At 22.6% G+C, this 26,751-nt stretch overlaps 2 protein-coding genes across 6 annotated transcripts in view; one reads left to right on the top strand and one right to left on the bottom strand.

The window, feature by feature from the left end:
- The window catches only part of LOC122501972 (protein FAM135A), a 54,637-nt gene extending 40,670 nt beyond the window's left edge, over nt 1-13,967 (top strand). For 2 of the 5 annotated variants that reach the window (XM_043611786.1, XM_043611785.1), the window contains 5 exons: nt 736-1,438; nt 4,525-4,834; nt 6,727-6,976; nt 7,263-7,490; nt 10,336-13,967. In XM_043611786.1, coding sequence (XP_043467721.1) covers nt 736-1,438; nt 4,525-4,834; nt 6,727-6,976; nt 7,263-7,490; nt 10,336-10,541 — 1,697 coding nt within the window. In that variant the 3' untranslated portion in view covers nt 10,542-13,967. The remainder of the gene's footprint in view (nt 1-735; nt 1,439-4,524; nt 4,835-6,726; nt 6,977-7,262; nt 7,491-10,335) is intronic. The other 3 variants (XM_043611789.1, XM_043611788.1, XM_043611787.1) reach the window with 3 other exon arrangements.
- Nucleotides 13,968-14,845: 878 nt separating this feature from the next.
- On the bottom strand, nt 14,846-21,185 carry LOC122501971 (kelch-like protein 10). The gene is made up of 9 exons (XM_043611784.1): nt 20,915-21,185; nt 20,269-20,606; nt 19,605-19,936; nt 19,260-19,441; nt 18,925-19,136; nt 16,352-16,687; nt 15,575-15,697; nt 15,222-15,389; nt 14,846-15,116 (listed from the first exon to the last, which is right to left on the bottom strand). Exons 1-9 carry the CDS (start codon nt 21,094-21,096, stop codon nt 14,932-14,934), a joined length of 2,058 nt encoding a protein of 685 aa, XP_043467719.1. The 5' UTR covers nt 21,097-21,185; the 3' UTR covers nt 14,846-14,931.
- Nucleotides 21,186-26,751: the final 5,566 nt, after the last annotated feature.

Here is a 26,751-nt window from a genome sequence, read left to right as displayed (position 1 = left end):
AATCGTGGACGTTAGTCACATTAATTTTTAAAAATATTTCAGTACTATTTTTCAAAGATAATTGAATTTTTATAAATAAGTCATTGAAATTTCTTTAAAATTCTTTAAAAATATAATTGAATTTTTTATTTGTAATATTATTGAAAGTCTTAAAAATAATCGTGGAAAGTCCGTCACAATAATTAATTTTATTTTTCAAATAGATCTAGACATTCTTGATATTTTAAAATTGAATTTTTGCATTTAAATTTTTTTTTATATTTTACATGGTTTTTTAGATTTAATTTTTATAATTGAACCTTCCCTGAATTCTTTTTGTAGAAATCAGGAAATGAGTTGAAATTCTATCTGGAAATTAGGGAAAAATAAAATCGAATTTTTTTGGTAGTCTTAAAATAATTCTTTTATAATTGTTATTGTTTAAAATAAATCAGGGATAAACAAAATCGAATTTTTGTCGTAATCTTGAAATAATTTGTTTATAATTTATTGTTATTGTTAATATAATTCAGGGAAATACAAAATCGAATTTTTTTCGTAATCTTGAAATAATTTTTTTATAATCATTATTGTTTAAATTAAATCAGGGAAAAACAAAATCGAATTTTTGTCGTAATCTTGAAATAATTTATTGTTATTGTTAAAATAATTCAGGGAAAAACAGAAACCAAAGTAATAACTAAACTAAAAGCAATTTTTTTTCAAGAATTCTGAAAACTGTGAATTTTTTTTCAGGTGCACCATTGCCAAATCTAAGAAGACTGAGGTGCGCCAGCGTGCCAGTTGCACAGAATAAAATGATAGTACCAAGAAGTGCAGTATCATTACCCTGCATGCCAATACGCGACAGTAAGGACAGTTTACTGACAAATAATTTTCCAATTATTGAAAATCCCCCAAGTCCACCGTCATCGCGACCAAGTAGTCCAACGCCGAGTTCAAGTTCAAGTAATTTAACTTCCGAATGCTCCGGCTGGGTGAGCAGTGGCGATACATCGAGTTCAGAGCATCGACGCGGTAAAATATCGAGTGAACAACTCCGGCAGAAACTCTCGAAAATTATTGCCCGCAAGGATAAATCGCCAAAGGATACAATTGTTGAGAATTCATATGAGGAGGTGAGATTACCGCCGCCAAAAATGTTTCAAGACGAGCCACCGCCACCCGAGGAATTTCGCGATCCACCACAACCAATTGACAATCCACTTTATCATGTTTACGAGTCGGTGAAAAAGGCCCGAAGTCCAAAACAAAATAAAACTGCTCCATGCAGTCCGCAAAGGAATAAGGACGGTTTCTATAGTACGAGAGATATTTGTCTTGATTGCTATCAGGAGGGAAAGGAATTGCTTCAGTCGACTCAGGACGATTTTATTAATTTCAAAAAATGCAAGGAGGAATTCAAAAGGCAGATGAGCTTCTCGGGAAAAATTTATAGGTGAGAGGATGAGTTTCTTTTTTTCCCCTAAAAGCTTTTGCTGCTGTTTCACATTTCACGTGCGCGCCTCCTCGACTTACACTTACACTCTTTGCCATTTTTTCACATTTTGAATTGATGAACTGCAAGAGGAAATTAAGTTTATTAATTTAATTGATTTAAATTACTTTCGGCTGTTAATTTTTAATTTAATTAATGTTTCGCCTTTTTTCACTTTTTGAATTGATGAACTGCAAGAGGAAATTAAGTTTATTAATTTAATTGATTTAAATTACTTTCGGCTGTTAATTTTTAATTTAATTAATTTTTCGCCTTTTTTCACTTTTTGAATTGATAAACTGCAAGAGAAAATTAGGTTTATTGACTAATTTAATACATTTTCAGGGAAAAGTCAGGGATTTTTATTAAAAGTACTGAAAAATAAAGTTTTTAGAATTTATAAGAAAATTCTGAATTTTTGTGTCTTTTTTGTTTGACTCATAAATTAGGAAATAGCCAAGAATTCTAACACAAAACCTTCAATTTTTTCTATTTCTGACAATAATTTCTTTTTAAATAACTTAATTCTTGAAGAACTTATCATAAAATTATTATTTAGAAATTATTTAATAAATATTTTTACTTAAAAATTTCAAAAGAGTTGCATTTACTATCTTCATAAATGGAAGAACTTCAAAGGTTTCAATTTAAAATTTTGGAAAATAACAATTTTTAATGAATTTAAATAGAAATTTTAAGAACAACTGATTACAGAAATTTAATTATTTTCAAAAGTTCAAAAAAATTCTTCTCCAAAATTCAATTATTTTCAAAAAATATGCGAAATTTAATTATTTTCAATATCTAGTATTTCCATAAAATTTTGCAAAAGAATTGAATTATTAAAAAAAAATTCTTTAATTCATCCAAAATTTAATTATTTTTAATAGATAATAAAATTTCCACATCCGGAATTCAATTATAATTTAGAATAGGATTTTTAAAAAAATTTCGAAAAAATCAATTATTTAACCAAATTTTTATACAATTCTTCACACAAATTCAATTACTTTCACTAATAATAACATTTTTCATGGAAATTCAATTTTTTAAAATAAATTTAATAAAATTCTAAGGAAGAATTCAATTATTTTCATAAATAATAAAACTTATCAAAGAATTGCAATCCAAAATTCAATTATTTTCAAAAAATTTTTAAAAATTCTTGGTACAATTTCAATCATTTTAAAAAATTCTCCTTATTTCAATTATATTTAATATCCTTTTTTAATAAAATTTTCTAAAAGAATTCAAATATTTAAATAAAATTTCAATAAAATTCTTTTAAAAATTCTATTATTTAAAAACAATGTTAACAAAATTCTTTACAAGATTTAGTTAATTAAATTGCAATTTTAATAAAATTTTCCTATACAATTCAATTATTTTCAATGCAATTCTTCTTAAGAATTTAATTATTTTTAAAAATCTTGTACATTTTTTTATTGAAATTCAATTATTTAAAAAAATTTGAATAAAATTCTTCGCAAAAAATGGATTATTTTCATAAATAATAAAATTCTTCGTCAGATTTCAATTATTTTCAATTTTTTACTGAAGTTTCTCGATGGAATTTAATTATTTTCAAAAAGTTTTTAAAAAATTCTGAGAAATTCAATTATTTAAAGAAATTTGAATAAAATTCTTTATATAAAATTAATTATTTTCATAGATAATAATATTTTTCTCCGGAATTCAATTATTTGAAAAAAATTTGAATAAAATTCTTCGCAAGAAATCAATTCTTTTCAAAGATAAAGTTTTTCACAGAAATTTTATTTAAAAAAAAAATTGAACAAAATTATTGGTCAGTTTCAATTATTTTCAATTTTTTAATGAAATTTCTCGCAGTAATTCAATTATTTTTATACAATTTTAAATAAAATAATAGAAAATTTAATTTTTTTCAATTTCATTTTCAATTATTTTCAATTATTTTTGAAAATTTTGATAAAATTCTTCATAAAAATTTAATTTTAAGAAATATTCAATTATTCAATAAATTATTTATTTTTGTATTTAAATAATTAAATTCTCGAAAAATTTTTTAATAAAAATTGATTAAAAAATAAATTTTACTTAAAATTCTAAATTATAATTGAATATTAAAAGCATTATAGCGTGAATTTTTAGAAATAGTTAAATTTTGAAAAGGGTTTTAATTATAATCTTTGAAAATTTGAATTTTTGATTACAATATTCTTATAATATAAAAAAATTTCTTCATGTTTTATAATAATACTCGCATAAGTTATTGAATTTCAAAAGGTTTGAATTTGAAAATCCTAATTCCTATAGAAAAATAATAAAGACTAAATATTTATTTAAAAAAGAATTTATTGATGTTTTCGAATAATTTTACTTTTAGAGAAATTTGCAAATAAAAGTATTGGAACATTTTTTTGAATATCTAATAATTTTTGTAGTGAATCAGAATATTCTTCAGGGTCAGGAAAAAATTAAAAATTTTGCCTGGAAATCAGGGAAAAGTCAGGGAAAAACAAAATTAAATATTTGTGGCAACCCTGTTTTTGTTAATTTAATTAATTTTTCGCCTTTTTTCACTTTTTAAATTCATGATCTGCAAGAGGAAATAATGTTTATTAATTTAATTAATTAAAAATAAATTCAGTAATTTCTGTGATTAGAGTCAAATTCAGTAATTTAATTGATTAGAACTAAATTCAGCAATTTGATTAAATAGAATTAAATGCAAGAGGAAATAATGTTTATTAATTTAATTAATTAAAAATAAATTCAGTAATTTCTGTGATTAGAGTCAAATTCAGTAATTTAATTGATTAGAACTAAATTCAGCAATTTGATTAAATAGAATTAAATTCAGCAATTCAACTAATTTTAATATAGATTTAGAAGATTGTTAATTCTCTGAGTTTATGGTGTGCAAATTTCTTTTCCTTCTTTATTTTTCACTCACCTGGTGTGATGGATTTTTTTTTTAATTTTGTACAAAGTTTGTTTTTGTAAAAACGTTTTTTCCGTTTTTGTTTTCGTTTGTAATTTCTGATTCTGTTTTTATAATTAAGTTTTATCAGTTCACCATCCTTTAGAGAACATATCGCTCCGCTGTTTCGTTTCCGTAAGCGCGCGCATCGTCATCATCATCATCATCTAAGACCAATTGTGCCTCTTAGCGATTATCCAACACTGGCCTCGACGATGCCGTATTTCCACATCCCCGATGAATATCGATTGCTATCGCCCGAGGGACCACATCTCATTATTTGCGTTCATGGCCTCGATGGGAATGCAGCCGATCTTCGTCTAGTCAAGACATATCTGGAATTGGGACTTCCTGGGGCGCATCTCGATTTTCTCATGTCCGAAAGAAACGAGGTACATCGAACGAAATTAATTTCGATAAAGGAAAAAAATGTTAATTTTAAATTTAAATTTAAAAAAAATGACAATTTTCTTCTAATTATTTCAATTTTATTATTAATAAGGTGTTTTTTTTATTTTACAGGCCTCGAATAGTATTTTTTTGACCTTATTCGACTTCTTTTAAAAATTTGCGACTTTTTGGATTTTTCTTCTCCAAATATTTCAACAAAATTATTTTTTTGGCGTAAAATACAAATTACTTGGATTTTTAAAGTGTGAAAAGAAAACTATAGTCAAATAAGATTTAAAAAATTTATTTTTCTATAATTTTTCTAAGATAAATTAAATTTTTGAAAAACATGATTAAAAAGTTTTTAAATAACTAAATTTTTGTTTCAACTTTATTAAAAATAATTATTTTTTCAAGTATTTCATTAAAATTTTTGAAAATCCTTAAATTTTGTAAAATTTTTATAGCAAATTTTGTAAATAATTGAATTCTGAAAAATTTTAATGAAAAATCAAAAAAATTAATTTCAGAAAAAGTGTATTATTTGCAATATTTTCGAATTTTCGAAAATATGGAATTGAAATGTTCCATATTTTCGAGAAAATAATTATTTTCAAAACTTTTAATTAAAATTCTTCAAAAAAGAATTGATTAGCTTTTTAATTATCCAAAAATTCTTCTGAAAAATTCAATTATTTTCGAAATTTTTTATCAAAATTCTTCAAAAAATTGATTATTTAGAAAATTTTTCAAAAATTCTTTTTGCGAAATTCAATTATTTTTGAAAAATTGCAGTATAATATTTTTAAAAGTCCAATTCTTTGGATTTTTTTTTACCAAAATCTATTAAAATTCAATTATCTACAAAAAAGTAAATTTAAACTTTTAAAAAATTGTTTTGTTAAAATTATTACTGAAATTGATAAACAATGGTGTATTTTTATATTTTTAATTAAAATTCTTCAAAAAATTATTAAAATTAAAAACAAATATTAAAAAATAGTGTTTTAATATTTTACAAAAAGTTAATTATTGTCATAAATATTTTTACTAAATTTGAATTATTCGCAAAGTTTCCAATGATATACAATTAAAAAAAATTCTAATAGTACAAATTAATGTAAATTTTGTTTTATAAGTTAAAAATGAATAAAAATATAGAAAAACAATTTAAATATCAATATAATTAAAAAATTATTTTTAAGAATCTTTTTATTACACTTTATTTTAAATTTAATTATTTTAAATATTTTCGTTTATATATTTTCAATAATTATTCGCCTTTATAAATTTAAAAAGAAATCTGAAAGAGTTGTAGTTACAAATATCAAAAATTGAACTTTTGTATTTAAATAATTGAATTCTCAAGAAACTTTCGGAAAATTATTTAAAATAATTGATTTAGAGAAGAAGTTTAGTTAAAAATTCTTGAAAATAATTGGATTTTTGAAGAATTGAGTCGTAATTTTTTGAAATAATTAAATTTTAGAATGTTTGAAATTGAAAGTTTTGAATAATTTACTTTAAAAATCAGTATCAATAATAAAGTAAATAAAAGTGTAAATAAAAGAGAAATGTTTTGAAATTGAAATTTTAGAATAATTAAATTTAGAAATCAGTGAAAAGTCAGAAAAATAATAAAGAACTGTTTTGAAATTGAAATTTTAGAATAACTAAATTTAGAAATCAGTGAAAAGTCAGGGAAATAAAAAAGAAATGTTTTAAAATTGAATTTAGAAATTAGTGAAAAATCAGGGAAATAAAAAAGAAATTTTTTATTGAATGTTAAATCAACTAAAACGATTTTTTTTGTATTTTAAAGTCTTTACGAGGCCTGTTTTTATTTTTTATTGAAAATTTGTGTGATAAATTATTTATTCTGTGTTAATTTTAGGGGGATACTTTCTCGGACTTTGATACAATGACCGATCGTCTTGTGGGTGAGATTCTTCACCATATTGAGATTTCCGGCTTAAATCCAACGAAAGTAAGCTTCATTGGACATTCTTTAGGGACCATCATTATTCGAAGCGCTCTCACCCGTCCTCAGTTGAGACCACTTCTTTCTCGTTTGCATACTTTTCTCAGTCTCAGTGGACCTCACTTAGGAACCCTCTACAATACGAGCGGGCTCGTAAATGCAGGTTTGTTATAAATTTTCCATAAGGAAAAATATTCGTTTCAATAAAATACAGAATTAAATTACGTGTATTGAAAATATTTCAAATTTAAATATCAATAATTCTTTTTCCCAATTTTATTGTTTTTTCAAATTTTCAATTTTTTTAGATAAAATTCCTGTTGAATTTAAATTAATTTTGATATTTGAATAAAATGTTGACGAAAATGTTAGTAATACAAATACAGATTTAATAAAAATAATTAAAATGTAAGAAAAATTCATTAATAATAATTTCTTTCTCTTTTTAGGAATGTGGTTCATGCAGAAGTGGAAAAAATCCGGTTCCTTACTTCAATTAGCAATGAAAGATGCCTCGGATGTTAGGCGTTCGTTTATGTTTCGTTTGAGTCAAAAGAGTAACTTGCAAAAATTCAAGCATGTACTGCTTTGTGGAAGTGCTCAGGATCGTTATGTGCCACTTCATTCTGCACGTATAGAACTTTGCAAGGCCGCTGTTCGAGATCCCACTGATCAGGGTTCGTTTTTTTTCTCTCTCTTTGTTTTTTTTTTATTTCCAAGAAAGAGAATATCACCATATGGATTTTTTTTTGCCTTATTTTCATTGAGAATGAAAATCATCCATGTGAATTGAAGAGTTCTTCGTTTTTTTTCTCTAAAATAAAAAGAACAATGCGAATGCTAAAATCGATTCAATACTCCTGACCTTTGATATTTTTCTGCATGAAACTAGGTTGAACCGAACTTTTCAGAAGCAATATTCATTCATATTATTGCACTGATAAAAATTTTCGGTCATGAATAAAATTGGAAATTATTTTCTAAATTTGCAATTTTAGTTAAAAAATTATTTCTGGTTTTCTGTTTCCTTTTTTTTTATTTCTTTATCTATTTATATGTTTTCTAATATAATATTTATAATATTTTGTAGTTTAGTTTTTTATTTCTGTATTTTTTTCATTTCTGCCTTTTTTTCATTTCTGTATTTTTTTATTTCGTTATTTCTCTATTTTTATTTTTTCATTTCCTCACTTTTAGTTTTTCATTCCAGCACTTTTATTTTTTCATTTTCGTTTTTTCAGTTTTCCACAGGTCAGGAAAAAAATTAAATTTTTAGAATTTAAAAGAAAATTCTGAATTCTGATGTCTTTTTTGTTTGCCTCATAAACTATGAAATTGCCAAGAATTTTAATACAAACCCTTCAATTTTTTCTATTTTTGACAATAATTTCTTTTTAAATAACTTAATTCTTAAAGAAATATCATAAAATTATTAATTAGAAATTATATAATGAATATTTTTACTTAAAAATTTCAAAAGAATTGCAATTTACAATCTTCATGAATAGATGAACTTCAAAGGTTTCAATTTAAAAATTTTAGAAAATATCAATTTTTAATGAATTAAAATAGAAATTTTAAGAAAAAATTAATTGGATTTCAAAAGAATTGCGTTTAAAATTTTTATAAGTAGATGAAAATGAATTTAAATTTCTATTTAAATGTATTAAAAATTGATATTTTTTAAACTTTCAAATTGAAATCTTTCATAAGTTACAATTCTAAATATTAGAAAATTTTTAATGAATTTAAATAGAAATTTTAAAAACAACTGATTACAGAAATTCAATTATTTTCAAAAGTGATAAACTTTTTCGCATAAATTCAATTATGATCAAAATATTTTTAAAATTCTTGTCAAAATTTCAATTATCCTTCTAAATAATAAAATTCTTATCTAAAATTCAATTATTTTCAAAAAATTTAATGAAATTTTCCAAATGAATTCAATTATTTAAACAAAATTTTAATAAAAGTTTCACAGGAATTCAATTACTTATCAACTTTTTTTTCTAAATTTCTTCGCACCAATTCAATTATTTTTAATTTTTAAATGAAGTTTTTCGAAAGAATTCAAATAAATTCAGAGAATTGAAAAAAATTGTTCTGAGTAATTCAATTATTTTGAAAAATTTTAATAAAATTCTTCTAAAAATTCTATTATTTAAAAAAATTTTGACAAAATTCTTTACAAGATTTAGTTAATAAAATTGTAATTTTAATAAAATTTTCCTATACAATTCAATTATTTTCACAAATAATACAATTTTTTATGGAAATTCAATTATTTAGAAAAATTTGAATAAAATTATTCGGAAGAAATCAAATATTTTCATAAATAATAAAACTTTTCTCGAGAATTCAATTATTTAAAAAAAATTTTATAAAATACTTCATAAATTAAAAAAATTAGAATAAAATTGATCATAGAATACAATTATTTTCGTAAAATATAACATTATTTCTAGGAATACAATTATTGTCAAAAATATTTATAAAATTCTTCGAATGAAATTTCTCGATGGAATATAATTATTTTCAAAAGGTTTTAAAAAATTTTAAGAAATTCAATTATTTCAACAAATTTGAATAAAATTCTTTCCAAGAATTAAATTCTTGTCAAAAATAAATATTTTCACAGAAATTCAATTATTTAAAAAAATTTGAATAAAATTCTTCACAAGAAATTAGTTATTCTCATAAATAACAATATTTGTCTCCGGAATTAAATTATTTTTATAAATAAAATTGTTCACAGGAATTCAATTCTTTAAAAAATTTTTTAATAAAATTCGTTGCAAGAATTCAATTATTTTCAAAAATAACAAAACTTATCGCATAATTTAAATTATTTTTTATACAATTTTAAATAAAATGATAGAAAATTGCATTTATTTAAAAAACAATTTTTAATTCGCCGAAAAAATTCAATTATTTTTAAAAATTTTGATTAAAATTCAATTTTAAGAAATATTCAATTATTTAATAAATGATTCATTGCTGTATTTAAATAATTGAATTCTCGTGAAATTTTTTAATAAAAATTGATTAAAAAATGAATTTTACTTAAAATTTTAAATTATAATTGAATATTAAAACCATTACATCGGGAATTTTTAAAAATAATTGAATTTTGAATCACTCGGAGTGATCAATTTCTTCAAGTTTTATATATTAATATTCTCATAAGTTATTGAATTTCAAAAGGTTTGAATTTGAAAATCTTGATTCCTATGGAAAAACAATAATGATTAAATATTTATTTAAAAAAGAATTTATTGATGTTTTCGAATAATTTTCCTTTTAGAGAAATTTGCAAATAAAAGTATTACAACATTTTTTTGAGTATTTAATAATTTTTGGAGTGAATAAGAATATTCTTCAGGGTCATGAAAAATGATAAAATTTTGTTTGAAAATCAGGGAAAAAGAAAATTAAATTTTTGTAGCAACCCTGCATTTCTGTAAATTTAATTAAAAATTCCTCTTTTGGTGAGAAAATGACATTTTTTTCTTTTTTCAGGAGCTGCCTATAGGGAAATGGTGCACAATATTCTTTATCCAATAATGTCAGCACAAGGAGTAAGTTTGGTGAGATATGACGTTCATCATGCTCTACCTCCAACGGCAAACGCCCTAATTGGCAGAGCTGCGCACATCGCCGTCCTCGATTCAGAGCTCTTTATCGAGAAGTTCTTCCTCGTGGCGGGTCTCAAATATTTTAGATAAAAGAACGAAAAAAATTTTTAGCATTGATGCTGGAAGGAGAAAAGAATTTCTATATAGAAGAAAATAAATGAACAAAAAATAAAGAGAAATTAACTAAGGACATGAAAATTCCGTCGTCGACGCATGCCTTGGGAATATCGCGATAGTAAAAATAGGTTTGTATTTTTTTCATTTTATTTATTTTCTTTTGCCAAGGCTCGTCCCACTGAGTAGGCTAGGATAAATATTAGATTATGCCGTGTTCATTAAAAAAGCTTCTCTTTTTGTCGTACAAAAAAAAATAATTGTAATTTTTACAAGTTTTACAAAAAAAAGGCACACACAACAAAAATTCATTTCAGTCCTTTATTTCTGTCGTGAAAAATTCTTCTTTTTTTTTATAAATTATCACTAATTTTTGTTTTGATTTAGCTAAATCGAAACTAATTAAAATTTCGATTTTAAATTTAATTTCTTTGGTTATTTATTTTTAAAAATGGTGTCACGAACTTTGACTCTTCATCGAAAAATCGCAATCGAACTTTTAAGGACTGTTACTAAAAGGAGGCCTACCTCGTTTTAGCATTTCTAGAAGCGTTTCCAATGTTCGAAAAAGAAAAAAAAAATTCGGCAAAAGCGCACTAGAATTTTGTATAACGTGATTTATCTCTTACAATTTTTAAATTAGTGCTAAGTTTTTTATAGAAAGTGAATGAGATTTCATTGAAATTTGCATGAATCCCACATAAAAACTGATATACCTGTATTCCTTTCATTCTGTAACGAAAGAAAAAACTTTCTTTCTTTCGAAAAAACAAATGAATCGAAAAAAGTAAAATTATCACTTAATTTTTTTTGAATGTTTTTTTTTAAAATTTTTTTCCCTAGAATTTTAATTTACATAGAAACGTTACTCATTTTCATTCTACATCTTCTCCGCAAAATCAAATTCATTCACAAAAATTAAATCGCGACCAAAAAATTATGTGGCCTAATTAATTTTTCAATTTTTATTCTCCGTAATGAAGAGAACACATTTCAATTTGAATTTTTAAATTTTTTTTGGCAAACTATTAGAGAGTTAACTTGGAACATGTATCAAAAAAAAAAGAAAATATATATGAGACGGATCAAAAAAATTTTCTAGAAAAAAAAATAGCACGAATTCGATCCATAGAGTTAAAAATGACTGAATTTTAAATTGATTTTTAGGAATAATGAAACAATCATTAAAAAAAAGTTTAGTGTTTTTAAATATAGAATATATTTCCCAAAAAAAAAAAAAAAAAATACATTCTCGCGATTCATTATTAAGAGTCGAAGAAAAACTCCTTTATCGACAAAGGAAATGTAAAATAATTTAGTGTTTAAATTTTAAATTTTTACCATTTTTATGATATCGAGAAATGAGAAAAATGAGTAAAGAATTTTTTCTTCTAACTCTTGTAAAAAAAGGAGAAGTTGTAAATTAACCGAATCCAAATTTACCAAGAAAAATAAACAAATTTTCTATAAAACTCTGTAATTGTTTAAAAATTACGGAATTTTTGAACAATTTGTTTTTTAAACAAAGAGTAAATTGTCAAAATCGAGAAAAAAGAAATGGATTCGGTTATAAATCATTAAATGTAAAAAATAGTAGGTTCGACTATAAACAGATTTTAAATTCAAAAAAAAAAAAATTAAATTTAAATTCTAGAAGTAAATTTAAATATGCTATTAAAATTACTAAAGAAATAGAAAATTTGAATAAAAATTAAAAAGAATATTTAAAATTAAATATTTTCTTTTTATAGGAATACTTGTGATTTTAAATTTAAAGTCGAGCCTTCAAAATAACCATTTTCTTTGTTTAGTATGAAAGAGTTAGGATAGTTATAAAACGTATGTCAATTGTTCTCCCTCAGATAAAACTATGCATGCGTGTGATGTGTGCGACGAAAAATTATTACCAATGAAATGCGAATGGAAAGAAAAAAATTTCTAAAGGGAAGAAATTTTGTTCTCTATTATCACAGGGATGAAATATTTCCCGAAAAAAAGAATATTCATTTCATTCATTTGATTATGAATATATATATAGAAGTGAATATAAGATTATTCGAATATAAGAAATTATGAATTTAGAAATTTGAAATTTAAAATTTGAAATTAAAATTTCAAATAAAATGAAAAATAATAATTTTATACTCTTTTTGACACAAATTGAGAGTTTTTTTCAATTAAATAAAATTATTGTAATTTTTCTTGTAAATATTTCTTCGTTCTTCAAAAAATGGTGGATTTTCTTTTTTAAAAAAATGTCAGCTGCAAAATAAATGCAGTATAGTGTGTGAAACGAAACGAACAATCGTATAAAAAAACAAGAAATAACTCCCTCCAATAGTTTTTAGTAATTGAAAATTAATAAATTAAATTTATTAATTATTAATTTAATTTAGTTAATACTCATCGTTGAATTTTAATTATTAATTATTTTATTGTAAATTTTTTGTAAATTTACAATTGTATTCGAATTTTATTCAGAATGTCTTCCAGAAGGAATTTAGAGAAAAAAATAATGAAAACAAAATCGATGAGAATTTTTGAAAAGAAGTATATATCTGCGCACACATGCAAGTATGTATTTTATTAAGAAAAAAAGCACATTTTCCATCTCGTATATCCGTGTGCTTAAATAAAGACTTTAATATTTATGAATATTATTGAAAATCTCGTCGTTTTTCCTACAACATTTTTTGAAATGATCAAAACATTTTCTAAGCATCGATTTAAAAATGTTTATAAATTATATCATGATATATAAAAAAATAACAATTTATAATTGTAATTCTATTCAATATCAATTTAAAATTTATATATAAATGAGTTTTTGAGTTTTTTGAAAAGAACTGATAACTACATTTTCTACATTCAATGAAAGAAAAGTACTTTTTCAAACAAAAAGATTTTCGATTAAAAAACCAAAAAAAAAAAAATTGTCTTGAACGAGAATGTTTCTAGACAATTTTTTTTTTTTCAAAAGTCGCAACAAGGAATTAATATCGTGCACAAAGAATTTAAAAAAATTTAATATTAACACACTACGTCGTAATAAAAAAAACGAACAAATTAGATTCACTTTCTAGAGTATATTTCGGTTTGCTTTTCATTTTATTTTTCCGAAAATATAAATTTAAAAGAAAATAATAATACTCGAGGTATTTTTATTGCTGTCCTATTGTTTGCTCAATTACATCGTTATTATTATAATTATAAAGCATTAAAAAAAAGTCTAATTGTGAATTGACTTTGTACACTCGTCACTTTAAATAATTTTTAATGGTATCAATTTACCTAAAGGCACAATTTTTCTAGAAAAAAAATTTATCACAGAGTCACAACTGTACAGGATTTCAGAAAGTTGATCGACAACTTAGATTTTATATATCAATTTTTTGAAACAAAGAAAAAATTGCAAAAAATGATTGAACTTTTTTTAATATTTAACAATTTGAAATACAAAGGGATAATTTAGAATAAACAGAGAGAATTATTATACAGTTTTGTGGCCCTGAGATTCGATGTCATTACTTATTACTTTGGAATAGAAAGTAAGAAATTCGCAAAAGAAAAAAAAACGTCTTGCATGTATACAAAAAAAGGGGAGAATGAGAAAAGCTGTTTTTAAAAAATTGCCAACACCAAAGACAAAAAAAAAGTAACAGTGTATACAATATACATACGATAATGAGTAATATAAAGAATCTATATCTGCATATGTGAAATAGATGAATAAAAATTGTAATTATTATTATTACTAGCTAAAAGATTTTTATTTCTGTAAAAATTGTTTTCACTTTTTCCTTCAAAGAAAAAAGCAAAAAAAAAAAAAAAAATAATAATAAAAAATTTATCAATTATTTTCTCTTTGAAATATTCATACCAACCCACACAATAAATAACAAAATTGCACCATCGTTTTATACAAATGCCATCGAAAAAAATAAGAAAGATTTTATTTAGAAAAAATAAAATCAAATCATTTTAAGTGATAAAAATTCTTTACAATTTTTAATTATTATTATTTACATTTTATCCGTAAATTTCATTTCTATACAAAAAAAAAGAAGTACAAAAAGAAGTCACTACAAACAAAATTTGTTACATAAATTTAAAAAAATAAAAAAAGGGAAATAAAAAATCCGTGGAAAAAAATTTGTCTGAAAAAAGTATAAAATAAAATTCTAAAATTTGCCAAAGGTTTCTTTTTTTGCGATTAAAAATTATAATGAGTAAAAAAAAATTTGCAACTTTCGGAAAGAATTGGAAAAAAGAAATATAAAAAAATTGAAAATTTGATGTAAAAATTTGAAAAAACTTGAAAAAAATTTTTTTCTTTTTCCCCTTTTTGGAGAGAATTAAAATTTAATTATTGTTCTCTTGGTAGATTTTCACTGTTCATGTCTCCATTGGGAAGAGGATGATTTATACCTTCCGCCATTCCGTCAATTGGACCCAATTGACGATGTTGTTCTCCAATATTTCGTGTACTCAATGCCATTGATGATCCCTCGCCACTTTGATTCGGCCTGTCTTGATTCTTCGATTTTTTTCCTATTTACATTAATTTATAATTTAGATTCCGATTTTTTCTTGATTTTTTAATCGTAAAAAGCAAAAATCAAATTTTTAAAACAAATAACTAATAAAAATTCGTACCTTGATTATGGTTAAGTGCTTTACTCAAATATGAATATTCGCGAGCATTTTTCAAACCGGCAACAACACAAGCACCCAATGCACTTCTATTCAAATTCATAGCTGATGCTTCGTACCATTCATTAACATCAACATCATAACATTCGACAAAAGCAATTGTCGTTGAACCTAAAATTAGAAAAAAAAAGAAAGAAATATCTTTGTTAGAAATTTTTTTTTTCTATACAAACGGAAAAAAATAGAAAAACATGTTTAAAAAATTCTTTACAATTCTCTTTGATCTATATGCTCTGGATTTTCAATTAAAATCTATAATAAAATTAATTTTTGGAAATTTACAAAATACTTTGTACCATTAAATCCGCCAATAACGTAAATCATTTCGTCCAAAATAACAATCGCAAAATTACTTCGTGGACAGAACATTTCGGAAATTTCCTGCCATCCTTGATTATTGTACGGAGTAAAACGTTCGCCTAAAAAATTTTTCCAGTTAAATAGAAGCAAAAAAAAAAATTATAGAAAAGAAATTTGAAAATAAATAAAATTTATTTATTTTCAAATTTCTTTTCTATAATTTTTTGCTTCATTTAACGAAGATTAAAATGAAATGAAAAATGAAATTACAAAAAAATTAGAGCAAAATTAAAAGTAAATAAATAAAATAAAAATTATAAAAAAATTCTTTCAATTATTGAATGGAAATCCAAAAAAATATAGAGAAGAAATTTGAAAATAAATACAATAAAATGAAAATTAAAAGAAAAATTAAATTAAAACAAATTAAATAATATAAAACTTAAAGCGAAATTCTTACAATCATATTGATCAGAAATAAAAAAAATATAGAAAAGAAATTTGAAAATAAATAAAATAAGATGCAAATTAAAAGAAAAATGAAATTAAAACTAATTAAATAATATAAAAATTAAAGCAAAATTCATAAAATCAGAAATAAAAAAAGTATAAAAAAAGAATTTGAAAATAAATAAAATAAGATGAAAAAAAAATCAAAAGAAAAGAGAAATTAAATTACAAATAATTAAATGCAATCCAAATAAAAAGAAAATTAAAAACAAATAAAATTGAAATTGAAAAAATATGAAAAGCAAATAAAATGTGAAAATAACCGGAACTGAGCCGTGAATATCCATTAAAACCGCCAAGAGCATATAAATTGTCGCGAAATGCCACTAAAGACACGCCGGATCTTGGAATATTCATTGAACAAATATAACTCCATTGATTCGTCTCAGTGTCAAAAACTTCAGCCGATTGAAGAACCTCGTGACCATTAAAACCGCCGACAATGTAAATTTTTTTCCCAAGCGCCGCTGCACTTGCATCAGAACGTTGACGATGCATCGACGGAATTATTTCCCACTGATTCCTCTCTGGATCGTAACGTTCAGCTGAATTCATTCTAATCCGACCATTATATCCACCCAGGGCGTAAATCTTTCTATCTGGAAATAAGAAATTTGAAAAAAAATAAATAATCGAATTTTTTTGTCAATATAAAATGAAATTAAATGATTTTTTTTCTTAATAAAAACAAAATAATTAAATATAAGCAAACGAAATTTTTTTCAAAAAAGAGAAAATATAATTAAATAAATTTAAACTAACGCATTTTTTCTCAATAAAAATAAAATTCAATAATTGAATAAATAACTGAATAAATCATCAAACGAAATTTTTCTGAATAAAAAGAAAATAATTAAATAAATCAAAGAATTTGTTCCGAATAAAAATAGAATTAAATAACTAAATAAATAAGCAAACGAATTATTTCACATAAAAATAAAATTATTAAATAAATAAATACAAACGAAATTTTTCTCAATAGAAATAAATAAATAAATAAACTAACGAATTTTTTCTTAATAAAAATAAAATAATTACATAAATGAACCAAAGAATTTCTTTCTTAATAAAACGAAAATCTATATTTTTTTTTTATTAATAATCGTTGTATTTTGGTAATTTATTCGTAGTTTGAAGTTAGTTGTTGTTTGCTTTTTTGTTTCCTAACTTTTTAAATAATTTTTCTATTCAAATATTTTCAATTTTGAAATTAATTGAAAATTATTGAAAATCATTGAATTCTTGCAAAGAATTTTATCAAAAAATTTTAGAATAATTGAATTCCTACCAAGAATTTTATTATTTATGAAAATAGTTGAATTGTTTCAAAAAATTAAACTTTTTTAAACAAATTTATTACAGTTTTTGTAAATAATTAAATTCTTTTGAAGAATTTCTTTAAGTTCTTTTTTTGAAAATAATGTAGTTTTTTGAATAATTTTAATTAAAAATTTTGAAAATAATTGAATTGAACAAAGAATTTTTGTCAACTTTTTAAGATAATCGTGTCTGTTAATAATTGTAATTTAATATTTGATTATTTTATTATTTATAAAAATAATTGAATTATAAAGAATTTTATCAAAATTTTTAAAAATAATTAAATTATTATAAAAAACTTTATCAAAATTTTTGAAAATAATTGAATTGTTTTGAAGAATTTGAATTTTTATAAAAAATGAAAATTTTGTTTTTTAAATAATGAAAATTTTGTTCTTCAAAAGAATTCAATTATTTTCTTAAGTAGAAAAATTCTTCTCACGAATTCAATTATTTCAAAAAAAATTTGATAAAGTTTTTTATAATACCTAATTCAATTATTTTCAAAAATTTTGGTAAATTTTTTTATAATAATTTAATTATCTTCAAAAATTTTGATAAAATTCTTTATAATTAAATTATTTTTATAAATAATAAAATTCTTTTTTGAATAATAAATTGAATAATAAAATTCTTCTTAAGAATTCAATTATTTTCATAAATATTTGAATTTAAGAGAAGAATTTTATTATTTATGAAAATAATTGAATTCTTTTGATGAATTTTATGAAAATTTTTGAAAATAATTGAATTTTCCCCACAAATCTTATAAAAATTTTATTGGAAATAATTGAATTGTTTTGAAAAAATTGCTATCAATTTTTTAAAATAATTTTAATTAAAATTTTTGAACATAATTGAATTCTTTCGAAAAATTCTTTAATTTTTTGAAAATAATCATTTTTATCATAATATTTGTAATTAATTTTATTATTAAATTTAAAAAAAGTTATTAATAGAAAATTAAATTCTTTTAAACAATTTTTTTGTGAAGTTTTCGTTAATAATTTAATTCTTTTGAAGAATTTCTTTATCTTTTTGGAAAATATTGTAGTTTTTTTAAACAATTTTAATTGAAAAAGATGAAAATAATTAAATCGTGTCTGTTAATAATTATAATTGAATATTTGATTATTGAAGTTTCTTAAAATTGAATTTCTCAGAAGAATTTTATGACTTATTAAAAATAATTTAATTTTTTTGTGAAATTTTATTGAAAATAATTAAATTTTTGCAAAGACTTTACTATATAAAAGAAATAATTGATTTCTTTCGTGAAATCTGATTGAAATTTTGTTTGAAAATATAAACAATAATAATTAATTATTTTCTTAATAAGTGGATTTTTTGAATTTCGATTATGAAATTATTCAAAAATTTATATTTGAAAATAAAAAATTTTATAATTTTCATAATAATAATAATAATACATTGAATATCACGTTTTGCACGCGTAACATTTGCTAGTTAAATAATTAAATATTAAACAAAATAAAAATTTACAATTTTCTTTTACCATGTGTACAAACACTGACGTAACATCTCGCATGATACATACAGGCTCTCTCCTTCCATTTTTTCGTCACTGGATTAAAACAACGAACAGTGTTAAAATGATTGTTACCATCGAATCCACCAATAACGTAAATTAAATTATTAAGCGTGCAAATTCCATGATAAGCTTTTGGTATTACGTCTGTGTTCACCGACAGGAACCATTTGTCGGCTCTACAAAGAGAAAAAAAAATTAATTTCCAAATATCTAAACTGAAAAAATTTTCTTTAATAAAAATCGAAATATTAAAAAATATTCCCATTCATCAAAAATTGAAAAAAAAAAAAAATAATTTCCTCGTATCATAAGTTTCGATAAAACTCGTTGGAGAACCAGCACTCCATCCTCCGATGGCGAATAAAATTTCATGAGGTATTCTAGGTCTTAGGAATGGATTTTTCAAATTTGATTCTCCATTTATCCTCGAATTTTGTCCAGTGAGATAGGTGCTCATTGGATGTAAAATACGTTTGTATTCCTTGAACAGAAAAAAAAATTTTTTTAACTTACAAAAATCTAATGAATAAATATAATTTTAACAAATTAAAAATAAAATTTAATTTTTATTTAATTTTTAATAAATATAATTTTTTCCTTTGACAATTTAATTTTTCCGATAAATAATAAAAGGTAAAAGAAACCTTGTCATTGTGAAAAATTTTCCAACAAAGTACTTCGTCATTGAAGAATTTTGAATTCATAAAACCAAAACGAACACAATTGAGTAGACGTGGTACGTATTTTTTTCTCTCATCAATTTTTGTCTCGATCCACAATTTTATTGCCTCGAATATTAATTCCTCGTAACGTACATTTAATTCATCGTCCTGGAGAATTAATTCCAATTCATCGACTGCAATGTCTTTCAATTCTTGACTTTCCTTCACGATTTGCTTGAAATTACAGCGTATAAATTTACGTCCCTTCTCCTCCAAGTTACGACAAAAATAGTGACGGGCAAATTTAAAAATTCCTGTGCAAATCAATTTTTCTCGTTAATTATCTTTTAATTAAAATTTCAATTATTATAAATTAATAAATTAATAAATTAATTATTTACAATTAATAATTAAGTCGAATTTAAAATTTTACAATTACTCCGTTTTTTTGATGAATTTTAAATTTGGGAATAAATTTTTTCAATAAGTAATTTAATAATTATTAATTAGTAAATAAATTCAGAATAAAATTAAAATTTATTAATTTATTTATTTACTCAATAAAATAATAAAAATAAATGAAATTTAAGAAATAAAAAAAAAAAAAATACGTGAAAATTTTTTGTAAATAAATAAATTAAGTTACCTAGACAATTTTCAGGTGTCAGTTGATCGAATAAAAATTGACAGCATAATTGAACGATGCCAAGTACTTCGAATTGATCGGCGAATGATAAAAGTTGTTCGACATTGTTCGATGTAATTTTACAGCTACCAGTGTAGACGAAATCGAGAATCAATTCGAAAATAAATGCCGGAATAATGTCAATTTTCACCTCATTAATATCGGCTTTTCCATTTTTCAAACTATTTGTAAATAATGCCTTGAAATATGGACTCACTGCCGATAAAATTGCCCGGTGGACGTGAAAAAATTTATTCCCACCGCATTGTATCACTCCATCGCAAAGTTGTCTATTCGCCCTAAAAAAACAGAAAAAAATAATAATAATTAGAAAAAAAGTCAAGAAAAATTCTCTGAAAAAAAGAAAGAATTTTGTTTAATTATAATAAATAAATAAATAAATAAATAGAATAAATTAACAAAATTAAAAATGACAAAAAAATTAAATGGTGACAAAACATATTGGAAATTTGAAGACAAAATGTAAACTTTTTGTAACAAAATTTCTAATACAGTAAAAAATTATATTAGAAATTGAATAAAATATTTAAAATAAGGTGAAAAAAAAATTTTTAATCCGAAATTAATGGAAAATAAAAATTCAAACCTTAGTTCGGACCAAACAGGAGGAAATTCAACGTGTACATAATTTGATGGAAGGCAAATGCATTTTTTCGTCTTATTAGATTGTTTTTTCTTGTATTGCTTTAATTTTATGGGAAAAATAATATCCCGTGACATTCGGCTTCGTGAATATTTTCTCGATTTAATTCTATTTACACCATTCATAATAAAAATTTATTTCTTTTTGTTCGTTAATTTTTATTTTTGTTTTTTGAAAAGGAGACTCGAGTTTTTAATCACTCGAGCCACCTTTATTCGTTTCACAATTCAGTTTTTAACCACTGATCCAAAAATACAGTATTAAATCCACTCGTACATAAATGACATTTATTTTCAATCAACATAATAGATAAACAAAATTCAGACATTTTGAAAATCGATCTTCAATTGATTTACGAGAAAAAAAAGGGGAAAATAAATTATTTTAGAAAAAAAAAATTATTTTAGAAATAAAAAATTATTTTAGAAAAAAAGAAAAAATTTTTGTTTTATTTATTTATTGAAGTAGTAAACGTTTTTTAAAAAACGAGATAAAAATTATTTTTTTAAAAAAAAGATAAAAAATATTTTACAAAAAAAGAAATAAAAAAATTATTTTACACAAAAAAGACAAACAATTATTTTACAAAAAAAGAAATAAAAAATTATTTTCCAGGAAAAAGACAAAAAAAGAAATAAAAAATTATTTTCCAGGAAAAAGGCACAAAAAATTATTTTACAATAAAAGAAATAAAAACTATTTTACAGAAAAAGTGAAAAAAAAATTATTTTTCAGGAAAAAAGGCAAAAAAATCATTTTGCAAATCTTCAATCTGATTTTCGAGAAAAAAAGGGGGAAATAAATTATTTTATAAAAAGAAAAATACTTTAGAAAATGAAAATTATTTTAGAAATAGAAAATTATTTTAGAAAAAAAGCAAAAAATTAATTTTTTTTAAAAAAAGAGATAAAAAATATTTTACAAAAAAAGAAATAAAAATTATTTTACAGGAAAAAGGCAAAAAGATTATTTTAAAAAACAAAATATAAAAATTATTTTAAAGAAAAATGGCAAAAAAATTATTTAAAAAAAAAAGTCAACAAAATATTTTACAAAAAAAGAAATAAAAATTATTTTACAGGAAAAAGGCAAAAAGATTATTTTACAAAACAAGAAATAAAAATGTCAAAAAAATTATTTTAAAGAAAAAAGTCAACAAAATATTTTACAAAAAAAGAAATAAAAATTATTTTACAGGAAAAAGGCAAAAAGATTATTTTACAGAACAAGAAATAAAAATTATTTTAAAGGAAAATGTCAAAAATAATTATTTTACCAAAAAAGAGAAAAAAAATTATTTCAAAGAAAAAACCACAAAAAATTTTTACAGAAAAAGAAATAAAAATTATTTTGCAGGAAAAAGGCAAAAAGATTACTATTTTTCGAAACAAGAAATAAAAATTATTTTAAAGGAAAAAGTTAAAAAAAATTGTATTACAAAAAAAGAAAGAAAATTTATTTTACAGAACAAAAGAAAAAATATTATTTTACAAAAAAGGAAATAAATTTTTTTTTATAAACAAGAGAAGAGACATTAAACCAAAAGAGAAATAACAATTAATTTACAAAAGAAGCAAAAAAAATTATTTTACAATAAAAAAAAAATTATTTTACGAAACCTCGAAGAAAAAATTACATTTTGAAAAATTGTAAATAAAAAAATCGAAATAAGAACTTAGAGCAATTTTAATTTGCCAATTAAATTTTTCTTTTTTTGCGAACAAATAATAAGAATAGAAAAATTAACACTAAGAGGAGAGGTGAGGAAATAATTAAGAAGAAGGAGTTTTTTTTCAATATCGTTTTCTTTATTTTGTAGAAAACTGCGTGATAAGTACACCAATAATCTTGCAATGTCGAAATGTTGCCGATTCATCGGGGCACGAAGGAAAACTGTTCGGAACAATTAGTAGTGTACATTATCGAATATACTTTTTTTTGTATAAAAAGGTACAGAACACCTTCTTAATTATAATAAATGTTCGAACAGCCTCCGAGCCCAAGATTTTATTTTCCTAGCAAGCCAGAGCAGTGAACAACGAACATTTTTCTATATGTGGTAAAATGGTACAAGTCTACTGTGTAAAAAAGTTTTTTTTTTTTTTAATTATTCTCGTTATGCGCCTCAATGCATTTGGAAATCGAACCAGAAATTTGAACATAATAAATCATTAAATATCAAGTTCAATAATTGGATCATTTTTCTTTCTCCAAAAAATCAAATCGATTCTTATACAATAAAATCATTTTTTTTTAAATATACATATTTATTTTCTTCAAAAAGCAAAAAAATCGATTTGAACTTGAAATTTGTGACAAAAAAAAAATTTCCAGTTCGTAAATATTGCACACTTCGAAAAGAAAAAGAATTTTCATCTTTCCAAATGCAATGTTTTGGCGCTCGTTCGAATTTTTTAATTATTTATTTTTTCTGTCCTGATGAAACTTTTAGTAGAAGCGACCTACGGTTTTTTAATTCTTTTTTTTTTTTTAAACGACACTGTCTCTAAACATCGATCGATTATTTGGAAAAAAGTTTCTTCAAAATTTACTTTCTTTCGTTTGTACGCACAACGATAGTGAAAAAAACATTTGTAAGTTCGATGATGATGATATTACAATATAATGATGATCAGTCGACTCGAACGACATGACACGCTCTGTTTTTCACTTCTATACAAGATGAAATCACTCTATTTATTATATAAAAGAAAAAGAAATATCTATATTCACAATAAAATTATAATCAAAAATCATTTGATTTTTTCTTATTTCTTTTCATTTTTTTTTCTCCTCGTCGATAGTTTAGAATTTAATTTCAAAAATTTTATAGTCAACTGAAAAAAAAATTTAATTATACATAATTATTAAGTTGTTTTTGAAATTAATTTCTAAAAAATCGTTACATTTGTTTTTTCGAAACAGAAAAATCATTTTTTTTTTCATTAAATTATATATACAAAAAAAAGACGATAAAGAGATGATTTCATCTTGTATTTTATGTTTTAAAGGTCCTCGCATTTCATACATTATTATTTTCCCCCCTAAATTCCCTTCTTCGATCAGCCATTTGCGCATATCGAGGAAGAGTCTTTTTTTTAAATACCTATAAGAATTTTGATTCTCAATTTTACGGTACATCCATCAGTCTGCGGGTCTGTGCATTGCTTTCTCACCATTTTTTTTTCATATTTTTTTTTTCTTTTGGTTACTAGTAACAAAAATGGACGCTTCGTGGTTTTTGGAAAACGATACCAAGAGTCACTCTGTTTTTTGTTTTTTTTTTTTGAAAGTAAAAATAGAAAAAAAGAGAAATGACGAATTTTTTTTTTCACAAGAGTGACACGAGTTGTCGATTAATTAAAAAAAAACCACGAGGGACTAGACACACCGATTTCTTATCAACAGTAGGATATAATTACATCGTAAAAAGTTTCGACGCGCCTTCACCAGCGAAGAGACGCATTTGACATCGAAATTTTGGAACACGTTGTGAAATCACAATTGACTGGCGCAAAAATTTATCGCCGAGTCGTTGTCACTAATATAATTACAAATACGTCCTAAAACGCAAGAGAAAAAAAAAGAATAAAGATCAGCAATCGATTGCAATAGCTTTTTTTTTTTTTTTTGAAAAAAAAATTTCTTTTTTTTCATCAACCAGTCGTGCTTGGCCGAAATTTAAGGCTTCGCCGAGGCAGACCGGACAATTCGTCGAAACTCCCATTCTTCCAAAAAAAAAAAAAATATATTTCCCCCATTTCCTCTAATTTCCATCGGATCTAAATAATCTATAATTTGAATATCGACCTTTGGTTTAATCGCCTATTCATATAATAAAAATCTCATTTTGCTATTTGCTTTTTTAGACTAGACCAATTTTCATCATCATTATCATCATCTTCTTCTTCGTCTTCTTTTTCCTCTTATTACAACTTCATCACCTAATATCTTTACATTCAACCTTATAATTTATAAACTAACAAATTTATGTCTCTCTCTCGAATAAAAAACACTCTTATGGAAAATAGTGACTACAATCTCCCTATAATCTAAAAATTAAAAAAGTGAGAATCAACAATTTATCTGGCACATTTTTTTTTCTTGCAACACGATCCACATGCCATTTTTTTTATCTCTTAAGAAAAAAAGATACTTTTTTTCCAAATTTGATCATTTTTCTAACTTTTTCATTTTTTCAATAATTTTCCTTAATTTAAAATTTAAATAAAAAAATTAAAACAAAAAGATATTTATCTAAAAAAAAAAGAGAAAGACGGAAGAATAGGAAGTTCAACAGCTAAATAATCGATCGCTTTTTTTTTTTTAATATCGAGATCATGAGATTTGAGATTATTTGCCTCGCTAATCCGGCCTTCCGCAAGCAAAGCGTTAGATTTTTTTTTCTTTTATTTAAAAGGAAGACCCGGGCGCAACGACCGAGGACATTTTTTATTTTTCTATTAGATATATTTCTTTTTTTTTGAAAAGAAAAAAAAATTTAATCCACTCGTCCTCGAATGTTCCCAAAAAAAAAAATCTTGTTCTCGAATATCAACAAATTAGTTGAAAGTCGCGATATTCATTCAATAATAATAATAATAATATTAATAATCATAATATTAATAATAATAATAATATAATAATAATAATATAATAATAATATAATAATAATTATAATAATAATAATATAATAATAATAATATAATAATAATAATAATCATAATAATAATAATAATCATAATAATAATAATAATAATAATAATAATAATAATTATCATAATAATCATAATTAGAATTATATTCACAATCATAATTATAATTATATTTATAATTACAGTCATAATCGTAATTATATTTATAATTATAATCATGTTGAAAATTATAATTATAATCCTATTCATAATTAAAATAATAATTATAATCCTAATCATTATTAAAATGATAATTATAATTTTAATCATAATTAAAAGAATAATTATAATACTAATCATAATTAAAATTATAATTATAATTCTAATCATAATTAAAAGAATAATTATAATCCTAATCATAATTAAAATGATAATTATAATTCTAATCATAATTAAAAGAATAATTATAATTATAATAATAATTATAATCCTAATCATAATAATAATAATAATGATAATAATAATAATAATAATAATGATAATAATAATAATAATGATAATAATAATAATAATTCAAGTCCACTACGAATCTCGCCTACAAAGAACTTATTTCTTACGTATATATTCCATTGATTTAATTTAAATTCAATCTAACAATAAAGATAGATAACATTTAAATTCAACCGAGGCTTGCACAGGACCCATTGGATTAAAACATCTCTTCTCTTTCTTTCTTTCTTTCTTTCTTACTTTTTCTCTCTTTCTCTCACTCTCACGCACACAAACTCTCTTTTTTTCTCTCTCTCTCTCTCCCTCTCTTTTTTTAGTCTTCCTCCATTTTTTTCACTAATTAATAAAAAATCACTTTTTTCTCCTTGTCATATCTTTTTTTTTTTAAATATAATAATTAATCTTCATCACCTAATATTGCATGCGCCTTGAACACATTTCGAAGATGGAAAATCGCTTTGTTTCTATGCGCTTAGCGTTTTATTTTGCATTTCTTTTTCTTATTATTATTAATTTTTTTTTATTTTCATTTTCGTTTGCATTTTTTTTTGCTTCTCGTGTCGCTCGAACTGCGCAGCTTGATTTTTATAATTATAGAATGAAATTTAATTTTTTGTCATCAGAATTTTGCTCGGT

The sequence above is a fragment of the Leptopilina heterotoma genome, unplaced genomic scaffold, assembly GCF_015476425.1.
Source record: "Leptopilina heterotoma isolate Lh14 unplaced genomic scaffold, ASM1547642v1 Lhet_219, whole genome shotgun sequence".
NCBI classification, from domain to species: domain Eukaryota; kingdom Metazoa; phylum Arthropoda; class Insecta; order Hymenoptera; family Figitidae; genus Leptopilina; species Leptopilina heterotoma.
The sequence above is the reverse complement of the archived record's forward strand: the minus strand, read 5'-3'. Positions and strand labels throughout refer to the sequence as shown.

Coding starts and splice junctions, on each gene's coding strand:
- LOC122501971 (XM_043611784.1), bottom strand. CDS start 21,096: ATGAATGGTGTAAATAGAATTAAATCGAGAAAATATTCACGAAGCCGA. Junction 19,937..20,268: donor GACACCTGAAAATTGTCTAG/GTAACTTAATTT, acceptor TGATTTGCACAG/GAATTTTTAAATTTGCCCGT. Junction 15,390..15,574: donor CGTTATTGGCGGATTTAATG/GTACAAAGTATT, acceptor TTCTAATTTTAG/GTTCAACGACAATTGCTTTT.